The sequence below is a fragment of the Oryctolagus cuniculus genome, chromosome 12 (genome assembly GCF_964237555.1).
Source record: "Oryctolagus cuniculus chromosome 12, mOryCun1.1, whole genome shotgun sequence".
NCBI classification, from domain to species: domain Eukaryota; kingdom Metazoa; phylum Chordata; class Mammalia; order Lagomorpha; family Leporidae; genus Oryctolagus; species Oryctolagus cuniculus.
The window spans coordinates 51126712-51140765 of record NC_091443.1 but is presented as its reverse complement, the minus strand read 5'-3'; the positions used below and the strand labels follow the sequence as shown (position 1 = coordinate 51140765).

The following is a 14054-nucleotide window of genomic DNA, read 5'->3' as shown; positions in this document are numbered from 1 at the left end:
CCTGACCCTGCTTCCATCTGGAAAGCCCAGGGGAGTGGGGGTGACCGGGATCAGGGCAGCTCTGAGTGGGCCTCCTCCGCCTACAGACAGCATCCGGAGGTGCCTGAGCCACGGGGCAGTCCTTCAGCAACACCGAGTGAAGCTGGAGACAAAGCCCAAGAAGTTTGAGGACCGAGTGCTGGTGAGGGTGGTGGCCTTGTGGCAGGGAGGAGGTGGGGAGGGTGGCTGGGCTGGGGAGCAGCGGCAGGGGAGACAAAGCCTGGGGGAGGGGGATGTCCCAGAGCCTGGGGTCGGGCAGGAGAGAGAGGGGGGACCCCTGGAGCAGAGCTGAGGCTGCTCCAGGAGGGCAGGGGGACCAGGGCCCGAGCAGCTGCCACGAGCCGCCGATCCTCTTGTCTGCCCTGCAGGCCCTGACGTCCTGGCGCCTCCACCTCTTTCCCTTTAAAGTCCCTGCCAAGGTGAGTTGGGCTGAGACATGGGAGAGCACAAGGCATGCCCCCTGCCAGCCTGGTGACCCAGGCCCTTGCCAAGAGCTGAGCACACCCATCCCTCCCAGGTGGAGAGCTCCTTCAATGTCCTGGAGATCCGGGCCTTCAACACGCTCAGTCAGAATCAGGTGTGCACCGGCGCTCGGGGCCCCACTCCCGGGCCAGCCCGAGGAGGCAGTGGATATGTGAGGCTCTGCCGCTCCCTCTCCCCCAGATCCTGGTGGAGACAGAGCGTGGCATGGTGAGCATGCGGCTTCCATCGGCTGAGAGCGTGGACCAGGTGACGAGACATGTGAGCTCTGCCCTCTCCAAGGTCTGCCCTGGCCCTGGGTGAGTGGCAAAGGAGGGGTCTGCCAAGGGATTAGGCGACAGGGAGACATCCCCTTCGCTCGCGCTGGCTGCTTTTCCCAGGGGCCCCAGAAACCACGGCAGGGGAAGAGTTGAGAGCCTCTTTCCACCCGTCTCTGGGATGATGTGTTCATTTTGCAGGTGTCTTATCCGCCGTGGAAATGCAGACACCCCAGAGGGGCCCCGAGACACATCCCCCAACTCCGAAACTTCCACGTCTACTACTCATAGTGTCTGCGGTGAGCAGGGGCAGGCATGAGGGGCGTGGGGCTCAACCCACTGGGCCCTCGTCCAGAACACATAGTGCACAGAGGTTTGTCAGGGGCAGGTGGAGAGGGGGGATTGCCTGGGCTGAGGATTGCACAGCTCCCAGACCTCAGAGGTTCACGGCTTGGCACGTGAAGTGACCTTGACCATTCCTTGGACCCCAGGGCTAGTCCCCTTACCCTCTGGGAGCCAGCCTGTGCCTCCTGCCCCTGCCCACAGGTGGTTTCTCTGAGACCTACGCTGCCCTGTGTGACTACAATGGGCTGCACTGCCGGGAGGAAGTGCAATGGGTATGTTGGACAGTGGATGGGTGGGGCCTGGAGGGAGGGGGCGGAGAAAGGAGGAGCAGGTGTGACGCCAGTTCCACCTCTCCAAGGATGTGGACACCATCTACCATGCCGAAGATAACCGGGAGTTCAATCTTTTGGATTTCAGCCACTTGGAGAGCAGGTAAGCAATGGGACAGATTCAACTCCCAAATTCCTAACCACAGCTCAACCCTGGCCCTCCCCAGGATCCCCCTCGGTCCCAGCCACAGCCCTGGTCTCCCCAACTCCACCCACCCTCATGGCCATCTATCCCCCTAGGCTCTCCCCAGCCTACCCCAACCCTGCTTTCTTCTTTCTGACCCCAGCCACCCACTCACCAGTTTCCTGCCCCCTTCACTGTTCCCACAGAGACTTAGCCCTAATGGTGGCAGCCCTGGCCTACAACCAGTGGTTCACCAAACTCTACTGCAAGGACTTGAGGCTGGTAGGAACTAGGAGAGGGCTGGGGCAGTGGAGGGGAGCCCCCTCCTTGGCTCCTGCTTGCAGGACCCCCTCTGTCTACAGGGCTCAGAAGTGCTGGAACAGGTGCTGCACACCCTGAGCAAGTCTGGAAGCCTTGAGGAGCTGGTGCTGGACAATGCTGGACTTAAGACGTGAGGCCGGCCTCCTACATGGGCGGTGGTGCCCCTTGATGTAGTCTTAGGGTTCCCAGAACTTAAGAACATGATGTGGGCCTCTGAATTGCAACATCCAGCTCCCGGCTTTACAGAGAAGGGGAGGCTGAGGCCCACCAGGGCACCGAGCAAGGCAGCCAGCCAGCTGGGACTCAGACCCGCCCACCCCACCCCCCCATGCCCTGGCCTTTCCTCAGGACACTCCAGGCCCTGTGCCCTTTTTCCATCAACCACCTACCAGGGTGGGCAGCTCCAGTCTTGAGGACCCAGAGCTAGGTTTTGCCTCAGCTCAACTTCCTATGATGCGGAATGCTCCCAGGTACTCCGGAGTGGTGACAAGCTCCCTGGCAAGCCCTGAGCTGCTCCCCTCTGCTATGGGGACCTCTAAGCATTGCAGTCCCAGCCAGGCAGGCAGGTAGAGGAGGAGGGGAAGCCAGGGGCTGGGACTGGGGGCTCAGCTCCGGACAAATCCTTCCTCCCCTTCCCTGAAGGGACTTTGTCCAGAAGCTGGCCGGGGTGTTTGGGGAGAACGGGAGCTGTGTGCTGCATGCCCTCACTCTGTCCCACAACCCCATCGAGGACAAGGGTGAGCCCCAACCCGGAATCCTATCCCCGCCACAACGCAGACCCCTCTCCTAGCCCAGGGCCCAATCTGGGTTTGAGCAGGGGCTCTCCAGCCTGATTCAGCCCCGGCCCCAATGCCTTCATCCTTAATCCCAAACCTGCACCCCCAATCGAGCCCCCGTCTGACTCTGCACCCCCATACCCATTGCCCAGCCTCTTACTGGGCCCGTTCTCTCTCCACTTCCCAGGCTTCCTCAGTCTGAGCCAACAGCTCCTTTGCTTCCCCACGGGCCTCACCAAACTGTGCCTGGCCAAGACTGCCATTTCCCCTCGAGGTACTCATGCTGTGACCCCTGACCTCTGACCTCCCCCCACCACCTCACTGTCGCCAATGCTGCCCAGAGGTTACCCCAGTCAGACGCTACCCCAGTTGTCCCAGGGATGGAGGAAGGAAAAGGAGCCGTGCTTGGGGAGGAAGGGAGAGCTATGTCCCAAGGGGACGAGGTGAGGACGGGGGGCCAACCCAGCCCAGTGTCTGCTGTGCCCAGGGCTCCAGGCGCTGGGCCAGACTTTCGGGGCCAACCCAGCCTTTGCCAGCTCCCTGCGATACCTGGACCTGAGCAAGAACCCTGGGCTGCTCGCCACAGACGAGGCCAATGTGAGTCAGTAGAAGGGAGCCGCAGGCCCCTGCAGAAGCAGAGTCGGGTCAGGGCCTGGACTCTGGGACCACAGCCGTGCGTGTCCCCTAGGGGTGGAGGGACTCTCTTGCCCCTTCCCCTGCAGCCTCTCTGACCTGCCTTCTCCAGGCCCTCTACAGTTTCCTGGCCCAGCCCAACGCCCTGGTGCACCTGGACCTGTCCGGAACCGACTGTACCATCGACCTGGTGAGGGGCTGGGGACAGGGAGTGAGTCCAGGGCAGGTCTCCATCTCCCCTCCCTGAGGACAGCTTCTGCTGAGTTACACAGTGCTGTCTGGAGCGCCTTCCTGCCTGGGTGCCCTCTAGCCAGGCCCAGAGGCCTCGGCCCTGGCTCTGCTCCCCAGCCATGGCCAGTGGCCCTGGAGGCTCTCCCTAGCATGAACAGGTGCACCTGCCTGCCAAGCAGGGTGTAGACCGCTTTCCACAGGGTGGGGTTCACAGCCTATCCTAGACAATGAGGAGCCCTAACCTGGCCCGAGGAGGGGTGGGGGGACAAGGCGGGAGCCCCCACCCGCCCCGCCCCCAGCCCCTCTGAGGCCCTCCATGTCACTCCCCACAGCTTCTGGGTGCCCTGCTCCACGGCTGCTGCTCCCACCTCACCTACCTCAACCTGGCCCGCAACAGCTGCTCTCACAGGTGGGAGCACGCGGGGGTGCAGGGTGCTGGGCCTGGCCGAGCTGGAGTCTCCCCTCCCTGGCTGAGCTGGAGTCTCCCCTCCCTGGCCGAGCTGGAGTCTCCCCTCCCTGGCTGAGCTGGAGTCTCCCCTCCCTGGCCGAGCTGGAGTCTCCCCTCCCTGGCTGAGCTGGAGTCTCCCTCCCCAGGAAGGGCCGGGAGGCCCCGCCTGCCTTCAAGCAGTTCTTCAGCAGCGCCTACACCCTGAGCCACGTCAACCTGTCGGCCACGAGGCTGCCGCTGGAGGCCCTCAGGTCGGGTGGGTGCGGGCTTGGGGGGCGTCCAGGGGACACGCTGCAGAGCAGCAGAGGGGTAAAGGCGGGCCTGCTGGCCTTCCTCCCACAGGGCGCTGCTTCACGGCCTCTCCCTCAACAGCCACCTCAGTGACCTGCACCTGGACCTCAGCAGCTGTGAGGTGAGCCCGCGGGCCCCTCCCTCGCCCCAGCATCCGTGGCTCGGACCCAAGACAAACTCTGGCTCCGCCTCACCTCTGCGACCCTGACCTGAGCACACCTCCACTTCCCTTCCCACCCCTGCTGCTGCTCACCACCCCCCACCCCCCAAGCCTGTGCTGCCTCTGGCCCACCTTGCCAGGGGCTGCTGGTTTTCAATGTGCCCTGAGGCCTTGGGGCGGGAGATACCAGGCTTCCCCACCAGAGGGCAGGAGCAAGCTGATCTAGAAGTAGCTGCCTGTGGCTGTAGAGGAAGACAGAGCTTTCGGGAAAGATGGGTTCTGGATAAAGGGAGCCCTGATTCTACTCCACCCAAGACCTGCTGCAACCTTGAGTCCTGGCAAGACTGCTCTGGACTCCCAAGCATTAAGGGTGCCCTGTTCCCACACCAATCCTGGCGTTCCCCTGCAGCTCCGCTCGGCGGGAGCCCAGGCCTTGCAGGAGCAGCTGGGGGCCGTCACCTGTGTGGGCAGCCTGGATCTGTCTGACAATGGTGAGTAGGGGCGCCTCCCTTCTCCAGAGACCAGGTGGGAACAGGAGCCCAGAGCCTGGGGAAGAAGCCCGGAGGAGACTCCACTAAGCTCTGAACTCAAGGCCAAGGCCTCTCCTGTCCACTGACCAGGGTTCGACTCAGACCTCCTGACTCTGGTGCCTGCACTTGGCAAGAACAAGTCCCTCAAGCACCTGTTCCTGGGCAAGAACTTCAATGTCAAGGCCAAGTGAGGCCCCTCAGACCCTCATCCCATCACTTGGCCCGTTCTCCGTGGCATACTGTAGCACCCTGGCCACCGCTCTCCTGCTCCGATAGCATGGCCCGGTCCCCTCCCCTCCGATTCTGAGCCCTGACTCCCCACAGGACCCTGGAGGAAATCCTCCACAAGCTGGTGCAGCTGATCCAGGAGGAGGACTGTGTGAGTGACCGAGCCTGGGAGGGCACCCGAGGGGCAGGGCGGGCTGCAGGGACCCGGCCAACCCCCGCTTGCCGCCAGTCCCTGCAGTCGCTGTCGGTAGCAGACTCCCGGCTGAAGCTGCGCACCAGCATCCTCATCAATGCCCTGGGCAGCAACACGTGCCTGGCCAAGGTGGATCTGAGTGGCAATGGCATGGAGGACATCGGGGCCAAGATGCTGTCGAAAGCCCTGCAGATAAACTCCTCCCTCAGGTGGGGCCCACACCTGGAACCCCTAAGCCCTCCCCTCCCCACCTGCACATACAAGATCCTCCTTCCCTGCCTCCATGCTGCCCTGTGTCCCAGCTGCCGGAACCCTCTCTGCGCCAACCTCATGACTTTCCCGGGAGAGGAGGGAGGGCTCTAGAGGGGTTGTGTCCCTGACTTCTAGTAGCACCCAGAGGGAGGCGAGACAAAACTGGTGCTCACCCTCCCCCCAGAACCATCCTATGGGATCGGAACAATACATCTGCCCTGGGCTTCCTGGACATCGCCAGGGCCCTGGAGAGGTGAGTGAGCCAGGCTCCTGGCCTGAGAGACCCCAGCCCCATCGCAGGCCTCTGGGCCCATTTACATGGAGATGTTAGGAAAGGTCCTGGGAGAGGGATATGTGGGTTCTGGGGAGCAGGGGCCTCCCCTCCTCCCCTCCCACCCGCCCGGCTGTGCTGCTGTGTCCCACAGCAACCACACCCTGCGCTTCATGTCATTCCCCGTGAGCGACATCTCCCAAGCCTACCGCAGTGCCCCAGAGCGCACGGAGGACGTCTGGCAGAAGGTAGGGGCTGGGACAGCGAGGGACAGGGGCAGCCCACGTGCCCAGGCCCTGACACCTATGCACCTGTCACCGTCTCCAGATCCAGTGGTGCCTGGTGAGGAACAACCACTCCCAGACGTGCCCCCAGGAGCAGGCCTTCCGGCTGCAGCAGGGCCTGGTGACCAGCAGCGCCGAGCAAGTAAACGTTTCCCTCCAGGACACATGGGCATGCGTGGGGCCTGCAGGGCACAGATGTGATGGCACAGAGCACACGGGGGCATGAGAGCGAGTCATGTGGGCCCCTAACTGGACTGAGCACGTGGGCGAGCAGAAAGATGGGGGGCATGTGGGCTATGGGCCCCAGAAACGCGGGAGCAGATAACAGGCAGGGCACCCCCAGGAGAGAGGCCAGAGGCCACACAGAGGCCGTGCTGGCACCCTCACGGTGTGAGGGCTCCCACCCCTGACACTCTGGTTGCTGTGCGGCAGATGCTGCAGCGGCTGTGCGGACGAGTACAAGAGGAGGTGCGGGCCCTGAGGCTGTGCCCCCTGGAGCCTGTGCAGGATGAGCTGCTGTATGCCAGGGACCTCATCAAGGATGCCAAGAACTCCCGAGCGGTGAGCCCCACCCCCCACCCCGCAGTCCACCCTTCTCTGATGGTCTGGAGACCCCACAAAGTGTCCAGGCCCTGCCCCCGGCCTCTGCCCTCCTAACCCAGGGCCCTGATTCAGCCTTCTGACTGGAACCCCTTCCTCCCCAAGCTGTTTCCCAGCCTCTACGAGCTGGGCCATGTGCTGGCCAATGACGGCCCTGTGCGGCAGAGGCTGGAATCGGTAGCCAGCGAAGTGTCCAAGGCTGTGGACAAGGAGCTGCAGGCAAGTCCTGGAGGAGGGAGAAGGCCCTGATGGGAGCCCAGTGTTGGCTAAAAGCTGAAGTCAGAGTTGGGGGCAAAGAGGAAAAGCCCAGTGCTGAGCCCACCACACTCCCACTGTGCCAAGGCCTTGCTATTGTATCAGGCTTAGATTTCTTTTTGCCACCTTTGACCTTGGCCCCTGAATTCTGACTCCTTCTCTATCCTGCTCCTTGGACAACTCTCCCTCTGTCTATATGTAGGGTGGAAGGAGCACTGACCAGGAAGTGGGGGGATCCTGGTATCCAAGCCTCTGCCACACATGTCCCTGAGACCCTATGCAGGTCCCTCAGTATCATCATGGAGTCAATGGGGAAAAGTCCCTTCTGCTAGGGGCGGGCCCTGATCTTGTCCCTCCCCTCCCCCACATTAGGTGATCCTGGAGTCCATGGTCAGCCTCACGCAGGAGTTATGCCCCGTGGCCATGCGAGTGGCCGAGGGACACAACAAGATGCTGAGCAACGTGGCCGAGCGGGTCACTGTGCCCCGGAACTTCATCCGAGGGGCGCTGCTGGAGCAGGCGGGCCAGGACATTCAGAACAAGCTGGAGTGAGAAGAGGGGGGTGCTGGAGGCGGGGCTGGATTTGGCCCAGAGCACTTAGCACTATCAGCAATGAATAATGGATGGCATCATCTCCATTACAAGGGATAAATCTTTAACCAACTGCAACCTTGCTATTTAGGGTCTGACTGCTCTTTGCCCTAGAAAAGGCAAAGTGCTGAGCTGGGGTTTAGGAGCCAGATAGGGCACACAAACAGGTGTGCACACACCAAGGGGAAGGAACGCGGGGCGGGTGCGCGCACATGCGCTCTCTGCCTAGCCTGTCCAGAGACTTCCTTTGGGTTCTACCACTCTCCAAAGCAAAGGAAAAAGGGCGCACATTGACGCACTGGGCTGTCCTCTCACAGCAACACCCCAAGTTACACAGCCTGAACTGGAGCCCCCTTGCTCCTGCTCCGGCTCCTCTCTGCCCACACACACCTGGGCTCCAGGGATGAGGGAGGGGTGCCGGCGTGTGTCGTGCAGAGTGTGGTGGACCCGAGGTGCCCCTGCAGCAGCCACATTCTCTGTGGGGAGTGAGGAGGTTGGGGGGGCCAGCCCATTCTCTCAGATCTCTGGGGAAGACAGAGACCCCGGGGCCCAGTGGGGACAGGAGCCTGAACAGCCCTCCCTGCGCCCACAGTGAAGTGAAGCTGTCTGTCGTCACCTACTTGACCAACTCCATTGTGGATGAGATCCTGCAGGAGCTGTACCACTCCCACAAGAGCCTGGTAAGGCTTCTGAACACCTCCTCCCCTCGGCCTGTCTCCCCCAACCGTCCCCCACCAACTCGGAGTCCTGGGAGGTGGGCAGCTCCCCAGGGATCCTGCTCACGACTTCCCTTCACCAGGCCCGGCACCTGACCCAGCTAAGGACTCTGTCAGATGCACCAGGAGGCCCAGGCCAAGGGCAGGATTTGTCCTCCCGAGGCCGAGGCCGGAACCATGACCACGAGGAGACCACAGACGATGAACTCGGGACCAACATCGTGAGCCACCCACACCTCCCGTCTCCTCCTTCCCCTGGCCCCTGCCCTTGAACCTGCACAGCACTGTCCTCTTCCACTCTCTGGACTCCTCTCTGCACCTGCTGGGCCCAGCCTCCCCCAGCCCCAATCCAGGCCAGGCTGGGCCCTTGTCCCCATGTTTTAGCCACCGAGAGCGAGGTGGGACGTTTGCCAAAGAAGAGGCTTTATGAGGCACGGGAAGCTCCAGGAGAGGGTCCTGGCTCGTAACCTGGCACCACCAGTCCTCTCCATTTCTGCAGGACACCATGGCCATCAAGAAGCAGAAACGCTGCCGCAAGATCCGGCCGGTGTCTGCCTTCATCAGTGAGTCCCCGCCTCCGTTCTCGTGCCCTCCCAGCTCCCACACCTTCCCCAGGCCCTCTGACCCTACCTCTTCCCTCCCGCAGGTGGGAGCCCGCAGGACATGGAAAGCCATCTGGGGAACCTGGGGATCCCCCCGGGCTGGTTCTCAGGCCTCGGAGGCAGTCAGCCCACAGCCAGTGGCTCCTGGGAAGGCCTCTCGGAGCTACCCACTCATGGCTACAAACTAAGGCACCAAACACAAGGGAGGCCCCGGCCCCCTAGGACCACCCCTCCGGGACCTGGTCGGCCCAATGTGAGTCCCTAAGGCCCTGCAGGAGCACTGACATCACTTAGAGGTTCTAGCTTTAGGACCCAAATGCCAGCCTTGGGGATCAGGCAAGAGCCCCATCAAAGAACAGCACACAATCAGGCAAGAGCTAGACTTTGACTTTGCTGCAGGCACAAAGTCTGCCAGGCAGTGGCGTTCTTATTTTGGGGAAGGATGGAGCTGAGAGCGCAGGCAGTGCCCTGGTGAACTGAAGTCTGAACTTGCATGGGGCCAAGTCCAAAGGGGAAGGCCCTGAGCAGATGGGAGGCGCGACTTCCCGGCCCAGATGAGATACCCTTTGGGACTTTCCCCCCAGCAGGTACCGGTGCCTGGGACTCGTCAGGAGAATGGGACGGCCACCCGCCTTGACGAGGGGCTGGAGGACTTCTTCAGCCGCAGGGTCATGGATGAAGGCTCCAGGTGTGTCGCCCAAACACACTCACACTTTCAGCAGGCCCTAGAAGGGCTGCTGTGACCTCCCCATTCCAGTGAAGTCTCTCCAAAGAACAGTGCACCTGCCCACATTCCCCACCCTCCTCACCTATCCCTTGGCTCCCATAGCATCAGAATCATTGCCCCCGGACAGCTGGGAAGGATGGGGCTGGGGTGAACCATGGCAGTGGACGGTGGGGACAGCTGGGGGCCAGAGGCTCTGGGCTGAGGACAGCCTGTCGCTGTCCTGCGTGGACTCCCCAGCGTTTGTCCAGCAAGGGGCTGGGGAAACAGGAGGAGAAGCTGGTTGAGGGGCAGCAGGAGGCTTGAACTAACCCCGGCCCCCGCTGCCCAGCTGCCCGCGGACGCTGAGGACCTTGCGCCCAGGCCTCTCTGAGCCGCCGCTGCCTCCACTGCAGAAGAAGAGGCGCCGAGGCTTGTTCCACTTCCGCCGACCCCGGAGCTTCAAGGGCGACAGGGGGCCGGGCTCCCCGACCGCCGGACTCCTCCTCCCCCCACCCCCTCCCCCGCCCCCACCTCCGACTCAGGAGAGCCCCCCCAGCCCGGACCCCCCAAGCCTCGGCAACAGCTCCTCTCCCTGCTGGAGCCCAGAGGAGGAGAGCAGCCTTGCCCCCGGCTTCGGGGAGGGCCGGGGGCCTTCCTTCCGCAGGAAGATGGTAAGTGAGACCGAGGTGCCGTGTCCTCCCCTCCTGCTGACCCATACACACGTAGACCATTCCCCCAACACACCTCAAATTGGTGGGAGAACTCTACGACCCCGGGTACTAGGGGAACATTAGTCATTTCCATTCCCCTCTCCGTGATGGTGGACCAAGACCTGGCATGCAGAGCATTCTGGGAGTGCTGTATGCAAATGAAGGTGTTGGAAGGAGTCCTCAGAGCTGTAGGCTGGGCTTGCCCAGGGTTGGGGGCTCCGTGGGGCAGTGTCCCTCCCCCCAGCTCCCCTGCTTCCTGTGGAGCTCGCTGGCAAACCAGAGACCTTGTTCCAGGGCCCTGAGGGGTCAGAGCCCTGGGAGGGGGGCCTGGCCCCTGGGACCGCACAGCAGCCAAGGGTCCACGGTGTTGCCCTTCCTGGGTTGGGAAGAGCCAAGGGTTGGAGCTTCGACGGGAAACAAGAGGTGAGGGCGCCTCGGGTGGCAAACCGGGGATCCTGTGGGTCCCTCTCCACCCCCTCTGCCCGCTCCCCCATGCTGCTGACTCCCTGGGACGGTCCATGCTTTGGCTGGGGAAAGTGTTGGCCACGGTTCTGTCGCTGTTGCGTGCCTGCGTGCAAGCCTGGCCTAGTTGCTGGCTCCCGGAGCCTCTACTTCCTTGTGGGAAAACTGGGGGGACCAGAGCTCTGCTGCCCGCACTTTGGGGACTCGGTTACAACCCTCAGTGTGGAGTTCAGCCTTCCCCACACGCCACCTGGGTTATGTTCACAGAATATTTGTGTTGAAGTCAAGTCCCCTTTCAAAACTTACTCTGGACCTAACCGTCATCATCTGTCAAATCCGGGCTCCTTGTGGGCGTGCGTTTCCTGCTACTCCTTATATACTTGTTATATGTTATCACGCATTAAGATAACAGTATGCGTGTTTGCATAAAGTGTGTCTTGTGTCCCCAGCATGTTGTGTGTGTGTGTGTGTGTGCGCACGCCTCTCCTTATCAGCTAAGGGGGGTTTTCTGAGCTGACTCAGCTGTGCACGCTTTTAGGGCTCGGGCCCAGACCTGGAGGGCAACACTCAGGCTTGGCAAAAACGGCGCTCTTCCGATGATGCAGGTGAGAACAGTCCCCTCACTCCCTCCCCTGCATCCCCCTCTTACGGACCCCTCCTAGCTTGCCTTCCCCCTCCCTCCACTGCAGGGCCTGGAGCCTGGAAGCCCCCACCACCACCCCAAAGCACCAAGCCAAGCTTCAGTGCTATGCGCCGGGCGGAGGCCACGTGGCACATAGGTACGGAAAGCTGCTTCTCAAGCAGCAGCCCCGGAGCCTGGGGTGTGTGCCAGACACCGAAGCCATGGCCCCTGCCTGGGGAGTGTGCCACCAGGGAGGGGCGGTGAGAGGGTATTTACAAAGCAGCAGCCTAAAGAGGGAAAATAGCCCCATTGAGAGAAAGCGTCTCCAGAATGGGAGTGGCTTTGCCAGGAATGGTTCCAGTGACTCCTGTCTGGCAGGTGCCACCTCTGGTCACCGTCGGCCCAGCGGTGCCCTCTGTGGAGACATCTCTCTGCATGTTAGCTGGGAAGGCAGTGGGCAAGTCAAACAGCCAGCAACTGCAAGCCGCGCCAGGCCCCAGGCTCCTCCAAAAACAGCTCACAAACCCTCCTCAGCTCACTCAGAAATCTGGCCGGAAGTGGGGCAGAAGCTCTGCCCTGGAGGTCAGAAACCTGGTCCTAGTGCCCCTGAGGCACCCGCAACCTTAAGAAGCCCTTTACTCTCTGGCTCCCAGGGGATTACTCCAGGTACAGTGCCTCCTGCCTGCTGAGTTCAGAGCACAGTCTGCTTTGGGAGCCACTGAAGAAAAGCTGGCACCAGCTTCAGGTCCCAAAGGCGCAGACACACACACACACACACACATACGCTTCCTGGAATAGAACCTGATGACAAACGCGACCCTCCAACAACACCAACATGGACATCCAGCCCCAGGATAGGGCACGAGGCCTGGGAAGAGCTAAGAGACGAGCTCCTGTGTCCCGTCCAGCCCACCCTCCCCACTCTTCTCTGTCCCATAGTGCAGAGCCTGTGCCTCTGCCCCTCTGTGTCTTTGACAACTTTCCAATCAGATACACGTTCACTAGGAAGAGCAACCAAGGCAGGGCTCTGTCCTCTTAGGAAACCACAATGGTCAGATGCTGCAGTGCACACACACCTCACTGGTGCATACGCAGCACCTTCTGGGGCCACACCCTCGGCTCCTGCTGCTTCGAGCCACAGGGGCAGAGGGAGATCGAAAGCGTGCAGGACGCCTCTACACCTCTCCTGCCGTGTCAATCAGACAAGCAGACAGAACAGTGGGAATTGCAGGCTGCGGCCTTGGCAGGGCCCTGGGGCGCTGCAGCCTGGGTGGGCAGCCTATGGACCCAGCAGAAGAGGGCTGAGTTCCTGCTATGTGAGGGGCAGCCAGGCCAGAGCCCCGGCCAGAGGTCATGGCCTCACCGTGAGCCCAGGGGAAGGAACAAGGGCTGAGGAAGTGTGGAAGCGGAAGGGGACACAGAAGGCAGGGATACTGGGGCAACTGGGCTTGGAGGGGAAAGCCGTGGCCCCAGGGCGGGGGGAGAAGAGGCTGGGAAGGGCTGTGTGAGAGTGCCTGTTCCTGCAGCTTCTCCTCCCTGCCCCCCCAGCTGAAGAGAGCGCCCCCAACCACAGCTGCCAGAGCCCCAGCCCAGCCTCCCAAAATGGGGAGGAGGAGAAGGAGGGAACCCCATTCACGGAGAGGATGGCTCCAGCTAGGAATGCCAAGGTGAGGGCTGACAATGCGGTGGGGTGGAGCGACAGAAGGTTGCTCTTAGAGGAGGCAAAGGGCCCAATTCATCCAGCACGTCTTTCCCTGGACAGCTGCAGGACCCCCCTTTAGCTCCACGGCCCCCCAAGCCCGTGGCTGTGCCCAGGGGCCGCCGGCCCCCTCAAGAGCCAGGAAGCAGGGAAGAAGCTGAGACTGGGGGTACAGCTCCAGGAGTCAACAAACCCCGGCTGAGGCTGGGCTCACAGCAAGATCAGGAGGAGCCGGAGGTCCAAGGTTGGCCACCCTGGCTGGGGGCAGGGAAACCCAGACAGCTCCCTGTGAGGAGCACCCCTAGCCCGTGAGCCTCCCCACCGCATGCGATGTGTCATTCCAGGGCCCCCCGATCCAGGCCGCCGCCCCGCCCCGCTGAAGCCCAAGAGGACACGGCGGGCACAGTCCTGCGACAAGCTGGAGCCTGACAGAAGACGGGCCCCTGACCCCACAGGTGCTGGTGGTGAGGGGGCGGGGCCTGTCCCAGCCCGGCACGGGGTGGCTGGCTCACCCTGCCCAGGAGACAGGCCCCCTTGATCTGTCCCCGGCAGGAACCAGTGAGCCAGGAACAGACTGACGGCTGCCACAGCCCCCGGCCCTCCTCTCGACATGTGCCTCACAAGGACTCAGACCCCCACCCGTCGCTGCTCCCTCGGGGCCTCCCGCCAGCCCCTGTCCCACAGGGACAACATGGCAGAACAGGCCATGGTGGAGCAGGAGGGGGGGGGGCCAGAAGGGAGGGAGCAGCCCAGAGAGAGGGAGGCTCTCAATTCCTCATGCCTCGCTCTGCAGAGAGCTTCAGGATGGGGGCCGTCTCCTCCCCCAGGAGGGCGGATCTCTGTCCCTCTATCCCCAGGGGCTCTCTCCCCACTTGTATAGAATAAAAAAAAAATCACTG

At 62.3% G+C, this 14054-nt stretch overlaps 1 protein-coding gene across 11 annotated transcripts in view; it reads left to right on the top strand.

Moving 5' to 3' along the window:
* Nucleotides 1-14054, top strand: part of CARMIL3 (capping protein regulator and myosin 1 linker 3) — a 15651-nt gene extending 1597 nt beyond the window's left edge. The window contains exons 2-40 of one of the 11 annotated variants that reach the window (XM_051822690.2): nt 87-181; nt 408-458; nt 557-616; nt 703-818; nt 978-1075; nt 1323-1393; nt 1480-1553; nt 1781-1856; nt 1937-2025; nt 2538-2632; nt 2859-2945; nt 3159-3268; nt 3417-3494; nt 3868-3944; nt 4130-4234; nt 4326-4395; nt 4844-4925; nt 5055-5151; nt 5289-5343; nt 5422-5594; nt 5822-5890; nt 6063-6156; nt 6236-6334; nt 6625-6753; nt 6898-7011; nt 7420-7595; nt 8231-8318; nt 8438-8575; nt 8854-8917; nt 9001-9209; nt 9544-9644; nt 10012-10333; nt 10667-10795; nt 11373-11439; nt 11524-11613; nt 13005-13123; nt 13219-13399; nt 13500-13610; nt 13708-14054. In XM_051822690.2, the coding sequence (XP_051678650.1) occupies nt 87-181; nt 408-458; nt 557-616; nt 703-818; nt 978-1075; nt 1323-1393; nt 1480-1553; nt 1781-1856; nt 1937-2025; nt 2538-2632; nt 2859-2945; nt 3159-3268; nt 3417-3494; nt 3868-3944; nt 4130-4234; nt 4326-4395; nt 4844-4925; nt 5055-5151; nt 5289-5343; nt 5422-5594; nt 5822-5890; nt 6063-6156; nt 6236-6334; nt 6625-6753; nt 6898-7011; nt 7420-7595; nt 8231-8318; nt 8438-8575; nt 8854-8917; nt 9001-9209; nt 9544-9644; nt 10012-10333; nt 10667-10795; nt 11373-11439; nt 11524-11613; nt 13005-13123; nt 13219-13399; nt 13500-13610; nt 13708-13733 (4085 nt within the window). In that variant the 3' untranslated portion in view covers nt 13734-14054. Of the gene's footprint in view, nt 1-86; nt 182-407; nt 459-556; nt 617-702; nt 819-977; nt 1076-1322; nt 1394-1479; nt 1554-1780; nt 1857-1936; nt 2026-2537; nt 2633-2858; nt 2946-3142; nt 3269-3416; nt 3495-3867; nt 3945-4129; nt 4240-4325; nt 4396-4843; nt 4926-5054; nt 5152-5288; nt 5344-5421; nt 5595-5821; nt 5891-6062; nt 6157-6235; nt 6335-6624; nt 6754-6897; nt 7012-7419; nt 7596-8230; nt 8319-8437; nt 8576-8853; nt 8918-9000; nt 9210-9540; nt 9645-10011; nt 10334-10666; nt 10796-11372; nt 11440-11523; nt 11614-13004; nt 13124-13218; nt 13400-13499 lie in introns of those variants that run through there. The other 10 variants (XM_051822689.2, XM_051822688.2, XM_051822687.2 and 7 more) reach the window with 10 other exon arrangements.